Raw genomic sequence first — 21997 nt, 5'->3', positions numbered from 1 at the left:
ATGTAGTGGCGGCTCCTCCACTAAGGCGGAGGAACATCGCCCCACTGATCGTTGAGCAGTGCAAAATATAAATACAATTATAATGTACACTGTGGTGCTGCACAGTGGCCAACCCTTGGCAAAGATTAACTTTTCAAGTTTTCTCTGATGAGTTCTATGTTTAGGAGCTAAACTCATACGAATGAAACTATGGCTCAGAGACAATGGTCATTTTTATTAAAGTTTCAAAATAGTGAAGTAATTCTCTCAAAAAATGTGCCACATTACTTCGGATAATTTGGCTTTTCATTGTGGAATATTTAGCAAACACTCATGCATAATGTGCTCTTCCATTGGTGCATAATGTCTTTGGTCCTCACTTTAACCCATTGCAAAATGACCAGTAATGGCATTCATTTGCTTAGGATTTGAACAGAGTGGGCCCAATGCGTAGGAGGACCACATTGCCGTAACGGGCACCGGGTGTTTCCCCGGTGGGCAGAAGGTGTGGGGGCCGGTCTTCGGCCCCTGGGGTCTTTTTTGTTACCGGGGGCCTGCAATATCGCCCCCTGTAACAAAATCGGCCGAAACCAGCCCGAGCAAACAGCTCGGTGGCACCCTCCTCCCTCCCCAGGGGGGCCGGCTGATCAGTTTGCCAGGGCTGGTTTTGGTTCCCAGTCTGGATTATTTTTCCAAGAGTATTTTTTTTTCTTTTACCAGTAACAGCTGCTCCTGTAGCAGCAATGGGGGGGGGGGGGGGGGGGGGGGGTGTTGAATGAATGGGTGCTTAAAAAAAAAACACCTGTTTTACGGCATCTTCTTCCTGGCTTCTTCTCTGCAAAGGAAGCAGGAATAACCCGGCTCCCAACATTGTGATTGGTCTGAGCGCTGTGTATTGGCACTCAGCCAGAGACTGGGAGGCTGGGCTTGTTCTCATTGCAGGCTGTAATGCAGCCTGCATGGAGAACATGCAAAGTGCGCATGAATGTTTGGCCGGCCCCAGCGGGCCAGTCAAACATTCATGTGCACTTACATAGTGCCCACCACTCCTCCCCCTGCTCTGAGAGCAGAGCATATCTACCCCACACCACCCACCGAGACACCGCAGCAGAAAAAATAGCATGATAACGTAGAGTTATTATCATTTTAGTTTTCCTTTCTTTCCACTGCAAAAAGCAGTGGGGCAGCGCTCCTCCCCCTTAGCAGAGGACCCGCCACTGTGTTTTACACTAGGAAATTCAGGAGCAAATTGCACCATAGTTGGGAATAAGTCACAGAAGCTCAAAGAAAATATTTAGTGAATCAAGCCCCATTTCATCACCAGATTTTAGCTAACAGTGAAATGGAGCACTAAATGTGTAAATGTAAATGTATATTGATACTTGTATAGCGTACTACTCACCCGCAAGGGTCTCAAGGCGCTTGTACGAATACCGCTGTGGAACCCATCCTGGCTTTCCCTGTGAGGTGTCCACTCCTGGGCACCCCGAAGGTGGAGGCCAGGCATCCTTAGCATTGTGGGGGCCGTTGTGGAGATTAAGCAAGCTATTGCCCAGAGTTGCAGAGTGGGACTCCATGATTGGAATAGGCACCGAGGCGAGAATTATCAGGTCCGTGGAATTTTTGAGCCCAAGACCCGCCGAGGCGGGGAATTGAATCCTGGTCCCGGGCTAGACCTCTGCATCAGGGTCTGCCACTCTAACCATTGAGCCACACTTCTCCAATCAATCAAGGACGGCAATATAATTTTCATGTTTTTCCCCTGATTTTTGGTACAAAGCTCTACATCTAGTAGTAATACCGGATGATTAAACAGATGACTCTATGAGGTCCGTTAATTACAAGTGAGTTAGGAAAGGGTCAGGTATTACCAGTGGCCGATAAATATGGACACCGCAGGGTGCACTTTTTACCTAATGCAGTAAAAATACCACTAATTATGAGTTTTCATCTGGAAAATGAAGAATACACCACTTAGGGCCAGATGTAGGTGGCCAAATAGCGAGCGCTAACGCTGAAATTTTACAGAATTTCAGCATTTGTGATCGCTATTTGGCAGCGAGCAATGTAGGTAAGTTGAAAGCTAGTAGAAAAATAAGGAATCGCAAAATTGTGACTCCTCATTTTGCTCTTTCATTTAAGGAATCGCAAATTGCGATTCCTTAAATGCAATGTAAGTAGCACAAAAGAGAGTGCACTTTAGCCTTAAGGAATCGCTAATTACCAGCAACTTCAAGTTGATGGTAATTAGCGATTTCCTTTAAAAAAGCACTTTTTTGCTTTTTTTAAGTGCCATGTGGCACACATTCATGCCCTTAGGGCATGAATGTGCACCACATGTGCACACATGCACATTTCAGGGGTGCAACAGGGTGTCCATTTGGAAACCTGGCACCCTTGAAATTGCGCCCGCATTTTGCGAGTGCCTCTTGGTGACTCGTGAATTGCGGGAGCAATTCCTATTAATTCCTATGGGCCTCTTGGCCCATAGGAATGAATGGGAAGCTATTCCTTAACCCCATGGCTGCTCAGCATATTCCCCTGCTGTGCTGAGAAATCTGAAATCCCACACAAGATGACGAGCTGGGCTCGTCATGAGCGTGTGAGGAGGCTACTTCATGACGAGCCCAGCTCGTCATGAGTGTGGAAGGGGTTAATTGCGGATCGCAATTTGCAATTCACAATTAAGGATTATTAGGGAATCACAAAAAATACTGTGATTCCTACCTACATGGCATTTTGCGATTCCTTAATAGCGATTCCCTAAAAATTGCTATTAAGGAATCGCAAACATGCATTTACCTTCATCTGGGGCCAGATGTATCAACATACCCTTTTGCGATTTCTAAATAGCGATTTTTAAGGAATCGCTATTTAGAAATCGCAAAATGGTATGTATGTAGAAATTCGCTATTTTTTAGCGATTTCGTAAAATTCAGATTGAGATTAATTCCAAGGGTGCAGGGGTGTCTAAAGAACACCCTGCTGCACCCCTGAAAATGACATGTGTGCGCATATGGCGCACATACATGCCCTAAGGGCATGTATGAGCGTCACATGGCACCTTTAAAAATTGCATAAAGTGCATTTGTAACAGAAATCGCAAATTACCACCAACTACAAGTTGGTGGTAATTTGCGATTTCTTAGCCTAAATTCGCAATTCTGAAATGGTTGATTTATTGCATTTAAGAAATCGCAATTTGCGATTTCTTAAATGCTTACGCAATATTAAGGAATCGCAAAATTTGCGATTCCTTAATATTGCGAGGCATTTTTCTTCATACATACCATTTTACTATTTTTTTGTCGCAAACGCTGTTTTTTAGCGATTCGCAGCGTTTGCGACTAAAAAATAGCTTGATACATCTGCCCCCTGGTCCTTAGTCCTTTTCACAACAATTTCCTCGTGTTTTAGAATACTTTTCACAACAATTTCCTGGTGTTTTGGAATTTTCCATGTATTTTTGCATGGTACATTTTGGCAGGTTTGACTTATAGAAATTTACCAATGGAAAGTTTTGGGGGGGGAAGGGGAGGGGCAGTGTTTCCTGTATGTCCTACAGTTCTAGATAATGGTCAAACAGTAGTTTGTGCACAAATCGGTATTTACTGGTCTTAGATCCTAACAAGTGGGTCAGGAAAAGGCGATGTATTTACATCACTTGGTAAATACAGACACTACTGTGATGTGTAAGTACGGGGCAGGGTAAATAGCTCTTATTAGAAGTTTCCAACGGAAACTGCTAAATTACATGTTATATGTATAGCTGGTGGTTTCCTTACAGAAATCCATATGTACCTGCACCTAGTGCACATTTTCCACCTGGTAGTGACACTAACCACAGAAAATAAAATGCTCACACATACACAGCCTACAGGAAGAAAGACCAAATGCTATCACTCATATGTATGTATGATGTATGTATGTTTAGTCAGAAAGACAACGTTCTCACATTTTAACACATCTGTAGGGAGTAGCAATGGACTTATCAGGCAGTGGTGTATGTGTGTATGTATGTATGTATATAGCATTTTTATAGTGCAAACCTAGCCAAAAAGCAGGTGAGCGCTGTACATGGTTAAGGTAATTTAAATATTTATGATATTTATGGTTGGATTATAGAAATCATATGTGGAAAGTGTATTTTATACTTCCATTTATTTATTGTGATTTTCTGAGGGATCTATTAACTGTAATTCATGAAATGTATATAACTGTCTTTAGCACAAATGCACTTTACAAATTGATGTTTTTTGCACAACCTTATCCGTCTCTTACCGGTGCATGAAAAATAGACAAACATATCATGTTTGAAGCAGATTACGATCAAAGGTTAATATTAGGGGCCCCTCAAAGAATTTGCTTCGAGGTGATTACTATACTGGAAACAGAAACTGTTTAGTGTTTTTAGTATTATTTGGTTTTAAACAGAATTTTGATTATTGCACTGAATTGTTAGGCACTGTATATGGTTTCTTCATTTTAGGATGTGGTTGTGCATTTTAAGCTGGTATTAATATGTGTGTGTGTGTATATATATATATATATATATATATATATATGTATGTATATATATATATATATATATATATATATATTTATATATATTTATATATACTGTTATACCTTTCGAATCCGATTATGTATGGTATTTAATTGGCCACCATTTGACATTTATGTTTTTATTTTGTGGCCATATGATATGCGGAACTAAGAGTGTTTCGTCCATGCCCATGAAATTGTCAATTGCACTTGCACTTTTAAAATGTAATGCTAATGAGTTGTCATGTGATCAAGGGCGGGATTACCTGAAACGTGTAATGGCAGAATTGGCAAAAGAAAATAATATTGCACAGATACCTGGGTCCACGCACGTTTTTCCTGGATGCAAGCGGAAGTAGAGAGCGAGTTGAGGAACATATATATATATGTATATATATGTATATATATGTATATATATATATATATATATATATATATATATATATATATATATATATATATATATAGATAGATAGATAGATAGATAGATATATATAGATATATATATATATTTCAATCCTTCCCGGTGAAGAGATGGACGGCCAGCCACACCAACGGAGCATAATTTCACAGTTGTTTATTGTTTGGCATAAACTAAAAAGATGTGTTTCGACCTACATCAATCTTGGTCACATGTATATATATCTTTCTCTTCATGCAGGTTCTCTTTTTTTCACTCCTGCTTGGCTCGTTTTTCATTATTTCCTCGTCGTTCTCTTCCTCCTTCTTTCTCTCTTTTTTGCCTTTCCCTTATTCTCAGTCAAAGTTTGATGATGAAACATATGCCCCAACTCCCAAGAAGAACACTATTGCCATAGCCGAAGGAACCATGGATGGAGGGCAGGGTGTGTGCCCCCCCACTCCGAGGTTTTGGAGGTGGGGGCCAAACATGGGATATACTCCCAGGTTTTGAAGTGGAAACTGAAATGTTCTATAGAACATGACTATCTGATGCCACTCTGCACATCATCTAACTTTCTTTGAAGTGCTGCAATCTGAAGAACAGTTTCTGTGGGAGCTGCATGACCTCTTTATTTTGTTAATGATTTCATTGCGGTCACTGGATTGTTTAGCCTCTCCTAAAATTGTTGAGTTTTGTAAGCCACAGGAGCCAGCAGAATAGGGGATGGTAGGAGATGGTGTTTTAAGTCAATATTACTGCTAGCTGGCTGATTTGAGAAACAGACCATTTTAGGTGAGGCTCAGCACCTCAATGACTGCAAAAAATAACTGGCAAAAATGAAGAGGTCTTGGGAGCCCCTAGAGAGTATGATCCTTAGGAGACATCTCGTCAAGGAGACACTTGCTAAATGCTGCTTCAGTTCACAGAAATTTTCTATCACCAAGTTTGATCTTCCTCATCTGTCGAAGCGTTCCAAACAAAAACTTATGACAACGCACATTTATATACAGGGGTATAGTTTCAATTTGATTTAAGGTGTGGTAAGTTTATTTATTGAATCCACGTACTAACACTAATTCATGAAATAATTAAAAACAAAGCATTGTTCTTCGCAGCTGCCTCTGAATGGGGGTGGTGAGACGGGGAATGGATAAAAAAAGGAATAAATAAATAAACTTAACTTGGCCGCCGCACGCCTCTCCTCTGTCCTCTTCATCTGCTGGAAAGCACCAAAAGCTCCTAGGCTCCCATTCTTTCCTAGCCAATCAAGATGCTGCATGAGCAACGTCGGGATTGGTCGAAGGGGCCTGTTTGGCCGCTCAAGCAGTACCTGGGAGCCTGGGCTTTTTCGCCATAGGATGGGCAACACAGCACAGTGGAGAACATGCTAAGTGCACATGACGGTTTGGCTAGCCCAGAAGGGCCGTCCAGGCTGTCATGCACACTTAGAGGAGTGCAAACCACTCCTCAGTCTGCTTTGGTCACAGAGCCCAGCCACGCCCTGCCCAGACCTGGCTCCGAGTCCCGCATAGAAAAATGTATTATAATAATAACGGGGCATATTATCAAGCGGCAGCGATAATTATCGCTGGCCGCTCTTAGCGCGAGTATAATTATCGCCGGCTATCACTGGATTATATCGCAGAGATAGCGCGTTATTATCAACGGCTATCTCCAAAGCGATATAAAATCCAGCGATACCTGCAAAATGTGCGATTAGCGCTGGGAAACCAGCGATAATCGCACAGAGATAGGCAAATCCATGTAGATAGGGCAGGGTGGTCTCATCCTAATAATCCACCCCCTATAGGCTATATTGGCTTAGTAAGATTCAGAGCAGGCGTAATGAAACCTGCGATAAGCGCGGTTAGCGTTACTTTTATTGTCGCTACACAGGTTAGCGATCAGATTGATAATTGGAGAAATATCTGTTAGCAACATTTTCCACCTTATTTCTGCCAGTTACGCCCAGTTTGCATATCATTAACGATGCAAAGCTGGGCATTGAGGAAACGGGCGCAGAGGCATAGAAACACGCGCTAGTGTGTCCTTGCTGGTAGTGCGATAAAATTATCGCCGCTTTTCGCCCGCAAACGGACGCTAAAGCGGCGATAATTTTATCGCGGGGCCTTGATAATATGGCCCAACATTCTGTTATTGCCATTTAATTTGTATTTCTTGCACCACTGAAATAGCACTGGGGCGGCACTCTGCCATAGCAGAGGAGCCACTACAGGTTCTTCGGTGTTACACAGAAAAGAGAAGGATATAATCCTACAGTGTATGAACTGCGCAATGTGTAGCCAGGGAAACTGTGCCCGGTTACCGCGTTTCCCACTAGACCAAACAGATCCGCAGCGCGTCTTTTACTTCACTATCGTTTTCCTTACTCAACCAATTTGGGAGCATGCTGAAGTAATGCAGTTCAGGATCTGCGCTCTACAAAAACCTAACTGGGATATGATTAATGTAAAAACATTCTTGCTGCATAATTAACAACAATGCAGGCCATATGAATGGAGAACATGACAAGCTGACATACTTTGTATAACCTGTGACAACATCGTTAGTATCGTTTTTGTTATTCTTGAATGATTCATTTTTTAAAAAAAATAAAAAAAATTACCTTAAATACATATCACTCAATTCAAGGATATAATTGTATATACTTAATTGAGCAACTGAGAAATGTTGAAACACACACACACACATATATATATATATATATATATATATATATATATATGGATTTTTTATTTTAAAGCACATTTGTAATATATTTTCTTGACAACTGTTGCCTAATTTACATCTTTTGGTGGCTTTGCTCATGCTTTGGCTCTCAGAGCCAGTGCCGAAATGGCATAAATTAAGCACTGAAAATGCAATTATCAAACACATTTGCAGACCGAGGAAACTACATCACCAAGTGAGACAAATGATGTACTGGCTCCCTGTTCAACAAGCCATGCACCGTGAGTTTCTTAGCCTTTCCCCTCGGGCATGTTGGGACGCGGTGCCCAGTGTGCGGCAGGACCAGGCCTCACACGGTGTCCCGCCTCCGCGCGCTCCACTGGCCTGCGGGTGACGGTTAAACACGTCAGGAGTGCAGGCCGGTGTGAAATGGGGGCATCATTTGCCTAAAAAACTGCGACATGAACTAAAACGTAATTTTCCAGGCACAAATTAAATGGATGTAACTTAATAATTAATGCCCTATATCACATGAAGCATGGCTTGACAGTGATTTGGCCTGAATCTTTTATGTTTTTATGTTGTAGTGAGTTGCACTTATTATAGAATGATGTTATTTAGATTGCAACTGTTGTTATGTGCTGGCGGCATAATGCGAGAGAGGGTTTTGGGCTGCAATTCTTTTACACTATAAATAATAAACAAACACTTGTATTGCCTAAGTACAGGCATGTCACACCATGGGCACTCACGCACACCAGGAAACAGTTACACAACTCTAGTACTGTGAAGTCACACACAACAGCACTTTATCAGATATATACTGAACGCATCCAGCGCTTCGAGGTGGCTTAAAAGCCATTATAAAGCACTGTACAAACAACGGACTATTTAACTGCTTGGTACTAACAACCAAATAGTTATGTGAATGTACAGGTACAAATGAGACAAGTATACTCTGACAGGCACATAGACAGAGTCATTCATACAAACTTGCCCAGGCATACTTAGAAGACACAGGCATACCATAAAGTCTCTCTCTCTCGCTCTCTCCGTTTCTGTTTCTCTCTACCTCTCTCACTTACACACACAAACACACACACACACACATATGGTAGTATACGCTATACAGCACTACGCTTCACAATTTATATCACAACATTATCCAACACACACCATTAACAGAGAAACAGAATCACACTGAACACTGCATTCACACAACACTAGGCTATCAAACTATCAAACAAAATTATATAGGCAAAAAAGGAGGTGGACTAGAAGTTATATTCAAGCTAGCAAACATAATTCTCACTAAAGCTGACGACATTTCGATACAAGGTTCTAAGGCCCTCTTCACCAGATGCAATCCTACACCAACTTCCTCCTGTAACTTGACACAGTTTCAAATCAGATAACACTACACTACAACCTATGCATTCTTGGTGACCTAAACATTTGGCTTCACCAACCCAATATGCCCCATCCAAAATCTATCATCGCTTCATCACTGGCCTAGGCACACTGAACCTACATCAGATCATCCACAAACCCAAACACATCGCTGGACACATCCCAAATGTACGTTTTGCTAATTTAGACCACCATTTGCAGGCTCTCCAACATAAAAAACCACCAAGCAACACACCTAAAACCACCTTACATGCAACCACCTTTCGATCGTGGAACAAAGTCAATTTTGAATACTTAGAAACACAATCAACATCCAGCACAGATCGAGACACAAACTTCACATACAGAAACCCAATCGTTATGCAAGTCAACAATCAAAAAAATTCAAAAAAAGGTGCTATTGAAACAGAATTCAAAATACTAAATGTGCATATAAAGATTTTTATAAAATTCTCACTGAATTTCGTAGATCTAAATGCACAGAGGGAACTCATCCCATTACTCAAAAATTCACAGACAAACTGGCAAATCATTACACAACCTAAGTAGACACGTTGGACTCGTATTTAAAACAAAGGAAAACCACCAGCACCAGCCCATTCCCAAAAATCCCTTACAAAAGAAGTAGGCTAACCCAGTCTCTACATTCTTTCAAAAGAATATCAAAGAGAGGAATTATGGATCTAGTCAAAGCAATAAGGCCTACCGGCAGCTCTTCTGACTCTTGTCCACCACAAATCTTCAAGTACATTCTTTTAACTACATCTACTGCCATACCAGTAAGAAGAATTATCAATAATTCCTTAATTACAGGAATCATTCCAGATGACCTAAAAAAGGCATGCATACATCCATCATTAAAGAAAACTAACCTGGTCTCACTTGACCCCGGCAAATATATACCAATTACAAATGGATCTTTCCTGGGCAAACTGACTGAAAGAGCAGCATTTGCTCAGATGTCACAATTGATTGAGGATAACTCCATACTTTTTGACTTCCAAACAGGATTCCATCCAGGAAAAGGCACAAAATCTACCCTCAGTGCCATCTGAGATGATCTTTAAAACACTGTAGATCAGAACAGGGGTGCTGTACTACTTCCCTTAGGCCTCTCAGCTGCCTTTGACACAGCTGACCATCAAACTCTAATACAAAGAGTCTACAAAGCTGGCATAGAGGGGACTGATCTCGACTGGATCACATCCTACCTTCAAAACAGAACAAATGTCATCCCCCCTCCTCATCCAAACCATACTTCACAAAAATAGGGGTCCCTCAAGGATCTATGATGTCACCCATGCTTTTTAACATCTACATGAAGTCATTACTGGCAAAGATTAATGGATTTCAGCTCACATGCTGTAACTATGCAAATGACACACAAATAATCCTCAAACTGGAAAGCCCCAAAGACATTGGAAACTCACAAATCGTCAGTTGCCTCAGAGTCGTTGATCAGTGGATGACATGGAGCCATCTCAAATTGAATGCTTCCAAAACTGAAATACTCACATGTGGTGAAATTATGACTCACTCAGCGCCTGGACTGATGATCTGGGACCACCTCCTAAAGTATCTAAGGAAGTAAGAAACCTTCGAATTACCATGGACTCCAAACTATCAATGAATGCCCAAGTGGACAAATGAGCAAGATCAAGATTCAGTACTATGAAAACTCTATGACGCATCTCCTCCCACCTGGGATTTTCACACAAGGTCTAGGCTACTATCTCTCTTGTATTATCTAAACTTGATGATGCCAATGACCTCTACCATGGATCATCTTTATCAACTATGACAAGATTACAATGGATTCAGAACTCTGCTGCCAGACTACTCCTACCTGTAAAGCCATATGCCCACATCTCACCTTCCATGAGGGCCCTACATTGGTTACCGGTTGGCAGAAGATCCACATTTAAGCTCCTTTGTAACACCCACAAATCAATAGATAGAACAGGACCGCTTTTCATCAAGAATAAAATCACCAAACACATTCAACAAAGGAACATCTGCCCCAAATTGGCACCTCACCTCAAAATCCGACCATACAAGAAAAAAACCATAGGTCGCACGTCCTTCTCTCTTCGAGCCGCTAAACTGTGGAATTCAATACCCTCAAACATAAGATCAACCGACAACTATCTTATCTTACCTAGGGCTAAAATATATATATTATTCTATGCTTAACATGTATATAGGTCACTCCAGAGTTTTCATATAAGTTATTTGATTTGATGCTTATGGTTCTCCATTTATTCATCTACCGCAATATATAAATATTATCATAACCATTAATCTACAATTGATTCACTATTAAAATATTGACTTTTTAAAATACAAAAATACACAAATTCATTAGCTTAAAGTACAGCAACACTTGAAAGTCTGAGTTTATTAAATACAAATTAAATCTTGATATATGACCTTCCTTAAACATGCATACCTTCATGTACCTATGTATGTATATATTGATTACTTTACTCCTGCTGTAAAATATGTAAAATGTAAAAAGATGTAAACAATTCAGTCTCTCCAATGCACTACCCTATGTTTCACCTTATATCTCTTTCAATATATCCCCTACCTCCATTTCTAGACTCCCCCCTTCTCTACCCCTCCTTGGATCAAGCCAAACCTCATTTTACTAATATGATCACCCAAACATCCTTTACTAAATTCTTCCTTCATGTATTCCTCTTTAGTCACTGACTATCTTCACTGTGAGTGATGTTTTTTGCCCATTCGAAAGAGACACACCCACATGCAAGTCGTTCCCTTCAATGCCAGGTACTACTATTTCAATGCATGATTTTTTTAGATCAAAAATATATTTTTGCTTTTGGCAATGCTTTTTTCAGATTGACATTGTTCCAGCAGCTTCCTCAACTATAATGTTTTGCAAAAATCATAACAAAACAAGCATTGAAAAAGTAAACCCCTTTATTTTTGTTGTCTTCTTATCGCAAAACAGCATCATTGTACAATACCTCAGTCATTCACTCTTCATTGTGAGATTCACCCTAGCTACATATCATGCAATAAAATGCATTTGCTGATTTTTCAACATTCCTGTTGGAAATGTTCATGTCAATAAATAAATGTTCATAGACACCTGTTCCTAACTACATGCACACTCTTCTAAATAGAAGGGAGCATATACTGTACCAGTACTACTAGACACCAGTACAAGGATGGAGATGCGCAAGAATTCGTAAGCACTCAAGCAGAGCCACAGGCAACACCAAGTCCGTACTTGGACAGAAACAAACAATGCAGGTATTTTTGTGAACCAATATGGAAACACATGCAGTACTAACACATACGCACTTTCAATTCTAACACGTACAGTACTGACATTCATGCAAACTTTTTACAGATACACAGTGCAGAGACATATAGAAACATAGTACAGACACAGATATACATAGAAGCTTGTTGCTGGCTCTTATACATAGCAGCAGCACTGACATTCATAAGTCTCCTGTACAGAGAAAAAACACAATGCTGAGACTGACGAACTTCAACTGCTAATACCCATATGAGTAGCACTGGCTCTCATGCACACATTGCAGAATGCAGAGGTACATCTCTGTCTCTGTCTCTGTCTCCTGTCTCTTTCTCTCTTTCTCTCTCTCTCTCTCTCTCTCTCTCTCTCTCTCTCTCTCTCTCTCTCTCTCTATATATATATATATATATATATATATATATATATATATATATTGCCGCTCCTTGTTTGTCCAAAAACAAGCGGCACACAAGCAGCAGCGTTCTTACTCCTTTATTGGGTATGGATCAATGTTACTCCAGCAGTAAATAAGGCAGTCTCTCGTCAAGAAATATTAGCCTGACGCGTTTCGAAGTCCGTAGTCTTCTTCCTCAGAGGCAATGACGGGAGGAAGTGCTGGCGTGACCTCCCACAGTTCAAAATTAATATGTTGCGCCCAGATGCATTTTGGGAACTGTGGTGCCAAACAAGGAGCGGCAATTGATACACGGCAGTCCGGCCGTGAAGCGTGCACCACCTCAAGACGCTGGGGCCGTGCGGCTTGTTATTCAACCAAGTCGTATTTGCGGAACAGCGGCGTGGGATTTAGGATGTGTCTCACCAGCAGGGGTTCTATTCAAGAACTTTTCGAGCAGCACCATTTTCGAGTGCATCCATTCGAGGATTGAGTAGTGGCACCACAGTTCCCAAAATGCATCTGGGCGCAACATATTAATTTTGAACTGTGGGAGGTCACGCCAGCACTTCCTCCCGTCATTGCCTCTGAGGAAGAAGACTACGGACTTCGAAACGCGTCAGGCTAATATTTTTTGACGAGAGACTGCCTTATTTACTGCTGGAGTAACATTGATCCATACCCAATAAAGGAGTAAGAACGCTGCTGCTTGTGTGCCGCTTGTTTTTGGACAAACAAGGAGCGGCAATATATATATATATATATATATATATATATATATATATATATATATATATATATATATATATATATATATATATATATATATAAATATATATATATATATATATATACACACACACCACCGTATTCTACACCATTCTACTCTATTCCATTCCACTCTATGCCACTCCAATGTATGCCACTACACTACCCTATTCCACTATCTGCCATTACACTCTACCTTACTCTACTGTACGCTACTCCACTCTACATCACTACAATCAACGTTACTCCACTGTACACTATTACAGTCTACCCCACTCCACTCTACACCACCCCACTCTATGGCACTCTACTGCACACTATTCCACTGTACGCCACTCCAATCTACGACACTCCACTGTAGGATAATCCACTATGCGCTATTCCACTGTATGAAATTAGACTCTACGCCACTCAACAATACTCTACTCAAATCTATGCCACTCCACACTACCCCACTCACCTATATGCTATTCTGCTGTACACTACTCCACTGTATGCCACTCCATTGTATGGTATTCCAGTCTAAACTACTCAACACTACGCAACTCTAGTGTACATCACTCTGCTATACACCACTCTACCCTTCTCCACTCTATGCTATCTCAGTGTATGCTACTGTACTCTACGCTATGCCACTCTATGCCACTCCACTCTACAGCACTCCACTCTTGGCTATTCCACTGTACGCCACTCCAATCTAAGCCACTCCACTCTACCATACTGTACCACACTTCTTTTTATTCTTGGACACTTCACTGCACAACACTGTAATCCACTCTTGGAAACTCTGCTCTTCTGCACTCTATGACATTTTATGACACTCTATAAACCGCCATTCCAATCAACTGTATGACACACCACTCCAATCCACTAGTCTCTCAAACACTGTATTCCTTTGTATTCTACTCCAGTTCAGTCTACTCCACTCCACACTACTCTTTTAAACACACATCTCCACTCTATGCTATGCCACCCCACTGGACTCCACTCCAGTCTACTCAACTGTATGACACTTTACCGCACTCTATGGCGCTATACAACCCTCCATCTTACGACACTCTATTTTATCATACTTAACATCACTCTATGTAACTTCACTGTACAAGACTTTACTACACTCTGTGCTATTATACCATACTGTACTCAACTCTATTCCCCTACACTACACTATAATTTTCAGAAAGACAATATTTCGGAACCCACCTAACTTTAATGGACATGAGGCTGGTGATTTTTTTAATGTAACAAAAACATCATGTCATAGTGCAGTATCATTAATAGAAAGCACATTTCCCATTGAAATGGGCACTACATTTGGACAGAAATATTTTTACTGATAAAACTTGATTGCACACAAATGATAATGGGCTCGATTTTAGCTTTCCTAACTACTGAGTGTGTACCGTTCATTTATAGGTATCACATTTTGCTGTGTGTTGCAAAAAATGTCACCCTACACCCCAGTTTGTCACATAAATTGCTTTTCTTATATTTTTCTGACTGAATTATGAAGAGTTTGTAAACACCAATCACTTTGTTAAAACAGCATATCCAGCAATTTGTCAGATGACATAGCCTGACATTTGACCTCGGTCTTTGAAGTGCAGTAAATGTGACAAGATAAATACAGACTTTACAGGCTTGGATTTATTGCTTGGATTTTCGTGACCCACCAAAAATCAGTTCACGACCCACAGTTTGTGAAACACTGGTATAAGTGATATGATATAAAAGAATAAAAGAAATGCATGGAGAAGACGCGAGTTATAGTTAATGTAGTGTAGCTATTGAGTTGAATACACTGTGTATGAAGGTGTGTGGGTTATAATAATTTGAAGGCGTTGTGAAATTATATATTAAAGGTGTAAGTATAAATTTAGAATTTTTGTGTGGTTTAAGGTTGGTTGTAGATAAAGAATAAATAAAGTTATACTAATGTAACGGTAATGTTACAGGTATTACTATAAGTGTAGTCATTTATGTTTGGTTTGTATAGAAGGAATAAATAACATTTTTCTAACTATACTATATATATATATATATATACACACACACACACACACACACACACACACACACACACAGAGAGAGATTAACCACACAAATACACTCAGCAGTGCCACTCCTGGACACTTGTTCAGACAGACACACAAAGTCTTGACACACAGTACTGACACAAATTTACAATCAGTATTGACACTCACACGCAGCTTTAGACAAATGCATAGTACTGATGCCTCTGAACATAGAGTACTGACACTTAAAAGTACAATATTGGCATGCATGTTTACGTTAACGGTATTGAGATACATGCATTACCGACACTCATATGCAGAGTAATGGCATTCATGCACATTGATAAAGAGACAAATGCGGTACTGACGTGCACTCATGCAATAAAAAGATGTATATGCAGATTATGTGCAGACACTCACACACACAGAATTGACACTTATGTATAGCACTGATGCTCGTACTAACAGTACTGACATTCATAAAGATACAGAAGCTTCACTCATGGGCATAGTACTGGGACTTTACAAAGAAAGACTGGCACTTACATATATACTCAATACTGACACACATATCAGTTTAGATACAAATAATACAGGCTTTTGTGTACACCCATTTCTGATACACATACATACAGTACTGGGGCTAATATTCCCATGTAAAGAGGAGTAAGCGCACAAGAAATAGGGAGGGTTAAGTCTTGGAGTATGTCCTGCTATCATATGCACATACAGATGAATACTTTAGGCTGTACTGTAGAGTGAGGCTGCATGTTTTACAACTGTGAACGAAATCCTTCTTTCATGGTGAAAGTCCGCGTCTACCCAAGGGCCACCTGCTTCATCCACAGGCTTCTCCTCACGCTGGGAAACAGCAGGGTTCCATCATGGATACAACATTGCTTAGAGGGAAGCACTTCCTGTGATGTGATTAAGAAGTGTGAAAAGTTGTGCAGAGGAGAGATAACTAGTGGCCAGAGAAAATGATAACTGTCTCCTACTAGACTCAAACTTGTCCTCAGTGGACAGAATTTAAAGGAGATGGGGATAGATTTCACCCAGACAAAGTAGTTGACATGTTTCTGCCTCAAAGAAATGCCCTCATCAAGAGGTGCAGTGACAATCATCAGGACATTTCCCTCTCTGCTTATGTCAGCGTAAGGAACTAGTGAATGTAAAAGAATAGTTGGAATACAACATCATTTGCCTTTCTTTTGAGCTCCACAGGAGCGCAATCTACATGAGTCAATATATATGTCCTAACACCTTTCAAACTTTTTAAGTTCAGAAGTAAGTTTATTAGCGTAAATACTTTAGCAATACAGATAAAATTAGAACAATGTATAATAGAAAAGTTACATACAATATATCAATTATATAACCAGCAAACAAATATGGTTCGAGTTAGATATAATGGAATACATCATGCATAAATAGAAAAACGTCAAATTATGAGCAAAATTGCATCATGTATAAAATGTAGAAGTGCAAAGGAGAAAACAAAATACAAAATAAAGTAAAGCATGTAATATTAATCGAAAAGATGTTATGGGGGTTTAGCAACTTTTTGTTGTGAAGGAGTCGGATGTAGCGAGCGACTTGCACTTGTGTCAATGAAAAGTGTAACAGGTGACCATAAGTCTAAGCGCTTTGGTGCCACGTGTAATGGATATACAAAGATGCATCTAGCCTGTGATTATAACAAACAGCATACCACCATACCTGGTAAGATAGTTTGGTAAAGTCCTCCCAATTCTTGGTAATTTGCTGAAAAGCCACTGCCAGCAATAGGCCTATGATCTTAACATTGGACTCTGAGTTTTCCCAAATAGGGCACAAACTACCTAAAAAGATGTGTGAATGGATAAGAGGATGGTTGGAATTAAAAATTGAGTTAATTTGAAACCATTCCTTTTCCCAAAAGCTCTGGACGAATTTACATGCGAAGAGCATGTGAAATAAGCCAGCATGCGGTAACGAACAGGACTAACAAAGATCTGAAAGATGAGAGTGTCTTGTATGAAGTGTAAGTGGAGAAAGTAGTAGTCTATTATGAATGAAAAAGACCCTTTGCATGGTATTAGCTGCCCTAGACGATTTACGAATTTTAAGCCAGATTTTACCCCAAAAGTCTATCGGCCAGGAGATTTCTAAATCGGTTTCCCACATCAATTCTACCTTGGGTTTATCTCTTGGACGAGCCAAAGTATGAAAAAAGTGTAAATAGTGGATGCCTTAGATGCATTGATAACAAGGGTCCTTAGCTTATCTGCATGAATAAGCTCATGTGAAGCAGTTGGCTGGAGTGACTTAAATTGTGTGTGGGCATTTTGAATAGCTTCCAATAAAAGAGAATATTTGGACTTAAAGGATGAAGGTAAGGTAAACAAAGAGCTAGCCCTTTCAAAGGACATAATATGGTCTTGATGATAGAATTGATGAAACCATATTATACCACGCTGTCTCCAGGTTTTCCCAAAAAAGGTTTATTATTGATCAAAATATTTTTATTATGCCAGATCGACGAGGCTAATGAGGTCAAGATAGCAGGCGGTATTGTCTTGGAAGTATGTTTGAGTATAGGGGTGGAGATAGATTGCAGTGTACGTGTAAAGGAAAGATACTCCTGAAAGGAGAATGGTGAAAGGAAGGATTTTTCAAGCAGAGCCCATTTGGGAAGATATGTAGAGGGGTCAGAAAGCAATGTTGACGCTTGGTGTAAAAGGAAGGATTTGTGATAAATAGGGAAATCAGGAAATATACCCCACCCTCTGATTTTGAACGAATCAATTTTTTAGATAGACATGTGTGTTTTTTTGGTGCTCCATAAAAAGGAAGATAAAATGGAGGTGAGTTTCTTAAAATATTTGGAGGGTATGCACAATGGGATATTAGAAACTGCATATAAGACTATGGGCGAAAGCATCATTTTAATGGTGTCCAAATGTCCCCACCACGATAGATAGAGGGGGTGCCATTTCATTGTTAAAGACGACAACTTTTGTATGCAGTTTTCCATACAACGGGAGATTGTCTCTGTAATGGTCGTGGTAAAGTGTAAACCTAAGTGCTTAATGTATTGGGGACTCCAAGTAACACCTGAAGTGACGAAATCAGCACTGAGAGTGTATTTGGTGAGAGGTAAAATCTCACACTTATCTTTGTTCAACTTATAACTAGAGACAAATGCAAAGGATTGAACTTCTGCTAAAAAAGCAGGAAGAGAAGTCTGAGGATGTGATAAATATAAACGAACGTCATCAGCATATGCTGCCATCTTGACAGTGGTGTCCTTAAAAGTGAACCCATGAATATCAGCATTTTGATGGATTCGTAATAAAAAAGGTTCCAAAGCAAGATTAAAAAGAAAAGGAGAAAGTGGACATCCTTGCCTGACGCCTCTACGTAGGTGAAAGTAAGAAGAGACGTCACCATTTGCTGATACAGCTGCCCTAGGACTGGAATATAGAAGAGATATTAGAGTAATAATCTTTGGGCCGAAACCAAACCATTGAAGTCCGTGGAAAAGATAAGGCCATTCAACTCTGTCCAATGCTTTTTCAGCATCCAAGGCTATGGCTGCTAGAGGATGGGAAATATGTGAGGCTTTAGACAGAATATCAAAAAATAAACGGGTATTGTCCCTAATGCGGCGCCCTTTAACAAAGCCGGACTGTTCTGTGCCTAACAAACACCTTTCAAATTTGGCATGGGATGTGGGGGTTTAATATCTGGTCCTTCTGGACTGCGAGCCCTGGAGGCATGTTTCAATCTCCTCTCTCCACTGATTACCTCCCCTCTCCACCTATACACCGCCTATTCACATCTCCCAAAGTGTTGCCCTCTAATAGGGTTGTAGTTCATGGTGGCAGTGGTGTAGCTAGAGCTTTTGCCACCCGAGGTCGGTCCCCGAGTTTGCTGCCCAGTGACCGTGGTGGAGGTGGGGGAGGTGGGGTGAAAGGTGGAAGTCGACAGACGACGACGAGGGAAAATAAAAATGTTATAAAGAAAAAAAATTACCTTGTCCTCGCCGCATCACCGAGTCGGCGATGCGGCGAGTACAAGGTAAGTGATTTTCTTTTTTTTTCTCTCGACAACGTCTGTCGACTCATACCCACAGCTCTTACCTGCACCGGCTGTCATTGTTGATGCCTCTCATACACACCAAAAGGCCCGCCTCCACCTCAGCAGCTAGATCTGCTCCACGGCCACGGAAAATTGCTCACCTCATGTGAAGTGCCGCCTCCCTCAAAAAAGTGCCGCCCGGGGCGGACCGCCCCATCTCGTTATGCCACTGCATGCTGGCATCCATCCTTCTGTGCCCCAGTGTGAGGAGGAGCCCTATGATGAAGCAGGCCATCCGTGGGTGGACGATGCCTTGTGACCTTTAGGCCACTCCAACCTACAGCCTGGAGTATTCATGTTTTTGTGCACATGTACAGCGACACACAGCACTGGGACTTCTATACCTATGGCATTGACCCTTGTAAGCACAGTATAGGCACTTACAGGCACGCAGTATAGACACTTGCATGCACAGTACTGTCACACATGCCTACTGGTACATAGAGACACGCATAGTGCAGACATGTATGCACCCACGCCGCACCAACATTCATATGCAACGTACTGACGCTGTTTCACACCTGTACTGTAACAAACACAGAACTGCGACTAACACAGACGCTGCACGGACAAGAGTATGCACAGCACTGGTACGTGCTACTCTGGTTACATACACACCATACACATACACACACAAAACCACACACACACACAGGTGGGCAGAGAAGTGAACACGTCTCTGCAAAAAAAACACAGGATGTAAAGCCTCAGTTGTCCTTATCAGGCTGGCACCAGAGCCCATGGCCCCTGCTGCAGGACACCGTGAAGTAATCTCTGGAGCGACCCGTGACCTCCCACCTCACGCAGCCACCGTCCCTCGCTCTCGCCCTGCGTGTCATCAGTCCCCCGCCTCCCTGCATAGGCATGCAGCATCACAGCGATGCAAAGCCCTTCCATGATGGGGCTGAAAGCAGCACACAAAGACGGACGGAGCCGGCCTACACTGCTCTCATTCCCGGCGGCCAGCCCACCTCCACAGGGGTGGCGGCGGGAGGCTGGCGATATAGTACAGAGGAAGAGGCGGGCGGAGAAGGATGGGTCATTTGCGGTGTGGGAGACCAGGTAAAAGGAAAGACGCGAGCCATTCACTCCATTAGCATATACGGCGAAGGGAGGGTGCCGCAGGGCAGAGGAGCCCCCCTAGGCGATGAGAAGAGGGAGTGCGGGAGGTAGGGCACACCGGAAACTCACAGCTTAAACAGAGGGGAGAGGACAGAGATGGGTAGGCAGGTGAAGGATATAACAGGTGTGATAAGAGAGAGACACGCACACTTCAGCCCACACGGGTCTACCGTTTGCTACCTCTTGTATTTTGTTTGGGCACATTTGTCACTTTTCCCTCATGTAATTTAACGTTTGCTTTTGGAATTTATTCACTTGTAATTTTCTCCTCATGTATCATTACTGTTCCTATTGTGAAGCGCTCTGACACCTTCTGGGTAAAGTCCGCGCTATATAAAAACGCATAAATAAATAAATGAATAGATCAATAAATAAATACATTAATTAATTGCGGGGAATGCAAAGGAAAGAACGGAGTGAAGGTGAGTGAGTATGAGGATGCAGGCTGAAGGGAATGGGTGACAGGGAATAACCCCCACCCCATACGATCACGAACAGGAAAGGGGAGGCAAGAGTAGCACGGGATGGTGATAGCATAGTGTCCCCAGACTAGGATGCATGGGGGGGGGGGGGGGTGCTAGGCGAGTGGGTGGTCAGGTGGCAGAACCGTCTCCCCACCCCTCCCATTTACACAAGCGGATGTAAAGGAGCATGGGAATGTGAATAGGGGTAACATGGAAGGAAACCACCATTCCGAGCATTATCAATGAGAAAGATAAGGGACCCTGGCGGCATGTACCACAGCTTCGGGGGAGGGGGTCGCCGGCCCGCACCTTACCTCCCTATCATGGTGGAGTGCTGCTGCACCGCCGCCTCCAGCAGCCTCTCCAGGATGGTCCATTCGCCCATCGCGGCCGCGGCCAGCGTCCGGCCGCGCTCCGGACCCCTGTGCCCTCCGTGCTCCGGACCACCTCTCCCGGCCCGTGCTCCGCACCTCTGCTCACTCACACGGCCGCTCCTCCTCCTCCCGCGCCCATCATCCTCTCCAGGAACTCAAGAGATCCCCCGTGATGCCCGTCAGGACCCCCCCTCCCTCTCCGAGCATCCCCGACCGCCCCCTTTCCCTTCCGCCGGCAGATGCGGGGTGCTAGTGTGCACGGGGGCGGGCAGGTAGGGGCCGGCGGCGCACCGGCAGCGCGGGCTGTGCGCGCAGCATGCTGCAGCCTCCGGACCAGCAGCACTGCCTGTCACAAGCCAGGATGCTGGGGTGGGCACGCCAGCCAGCCTCCCTTCAAGGAGGGGGGATTAGCGGCAGA

The 21997-nt window shown here is 42.2% G+C and overlaps 1 protein-coding gene across 1 annotated transcript in view; it reads right to left on the bottom strand.

Annotated features, from left to right (window-relative positions):
* Window positions 1-21646, bottom strand: part of LOC144783040 (gap junction delta-2 protein-like) — a 256295-nt gene extending 234649 nt beyond the window's left edge. Inside the window, exon 1 of the mRNA XM_078662220.1 lies at window positions 21520-21646. Within this exon, the coding sequence (XP_078518346.1) occupies window positions 21520-21590 (71 nt within the window). The 5' untranslated portion in view covers window positions 21591-21646. The remainder of the gene's footprint in view (window positions 1-21519) is intronic.
* Between the last annotated feature and the right edge of the window lie 351 nt (window positions 21647-21997).

This window comes from Lissotriton helveticus, chromosome 9, assembly GCF_964261635.1.
Source record: "Lissotriton helveticus chromosome 9, aLisHel1.1, whole genome shotgun sequence".
NCBI lineage: Eukaryota > Metazoa > Chordata > Amphibia > Caudata > Salamandridae > Lissotriton > Lissotriton helveticus.
The sequence above is the reverse complement of the archived record's forward strand: the minus strand, read 5'-3'. Positions and strand labels throughout refer to the sequence as shown.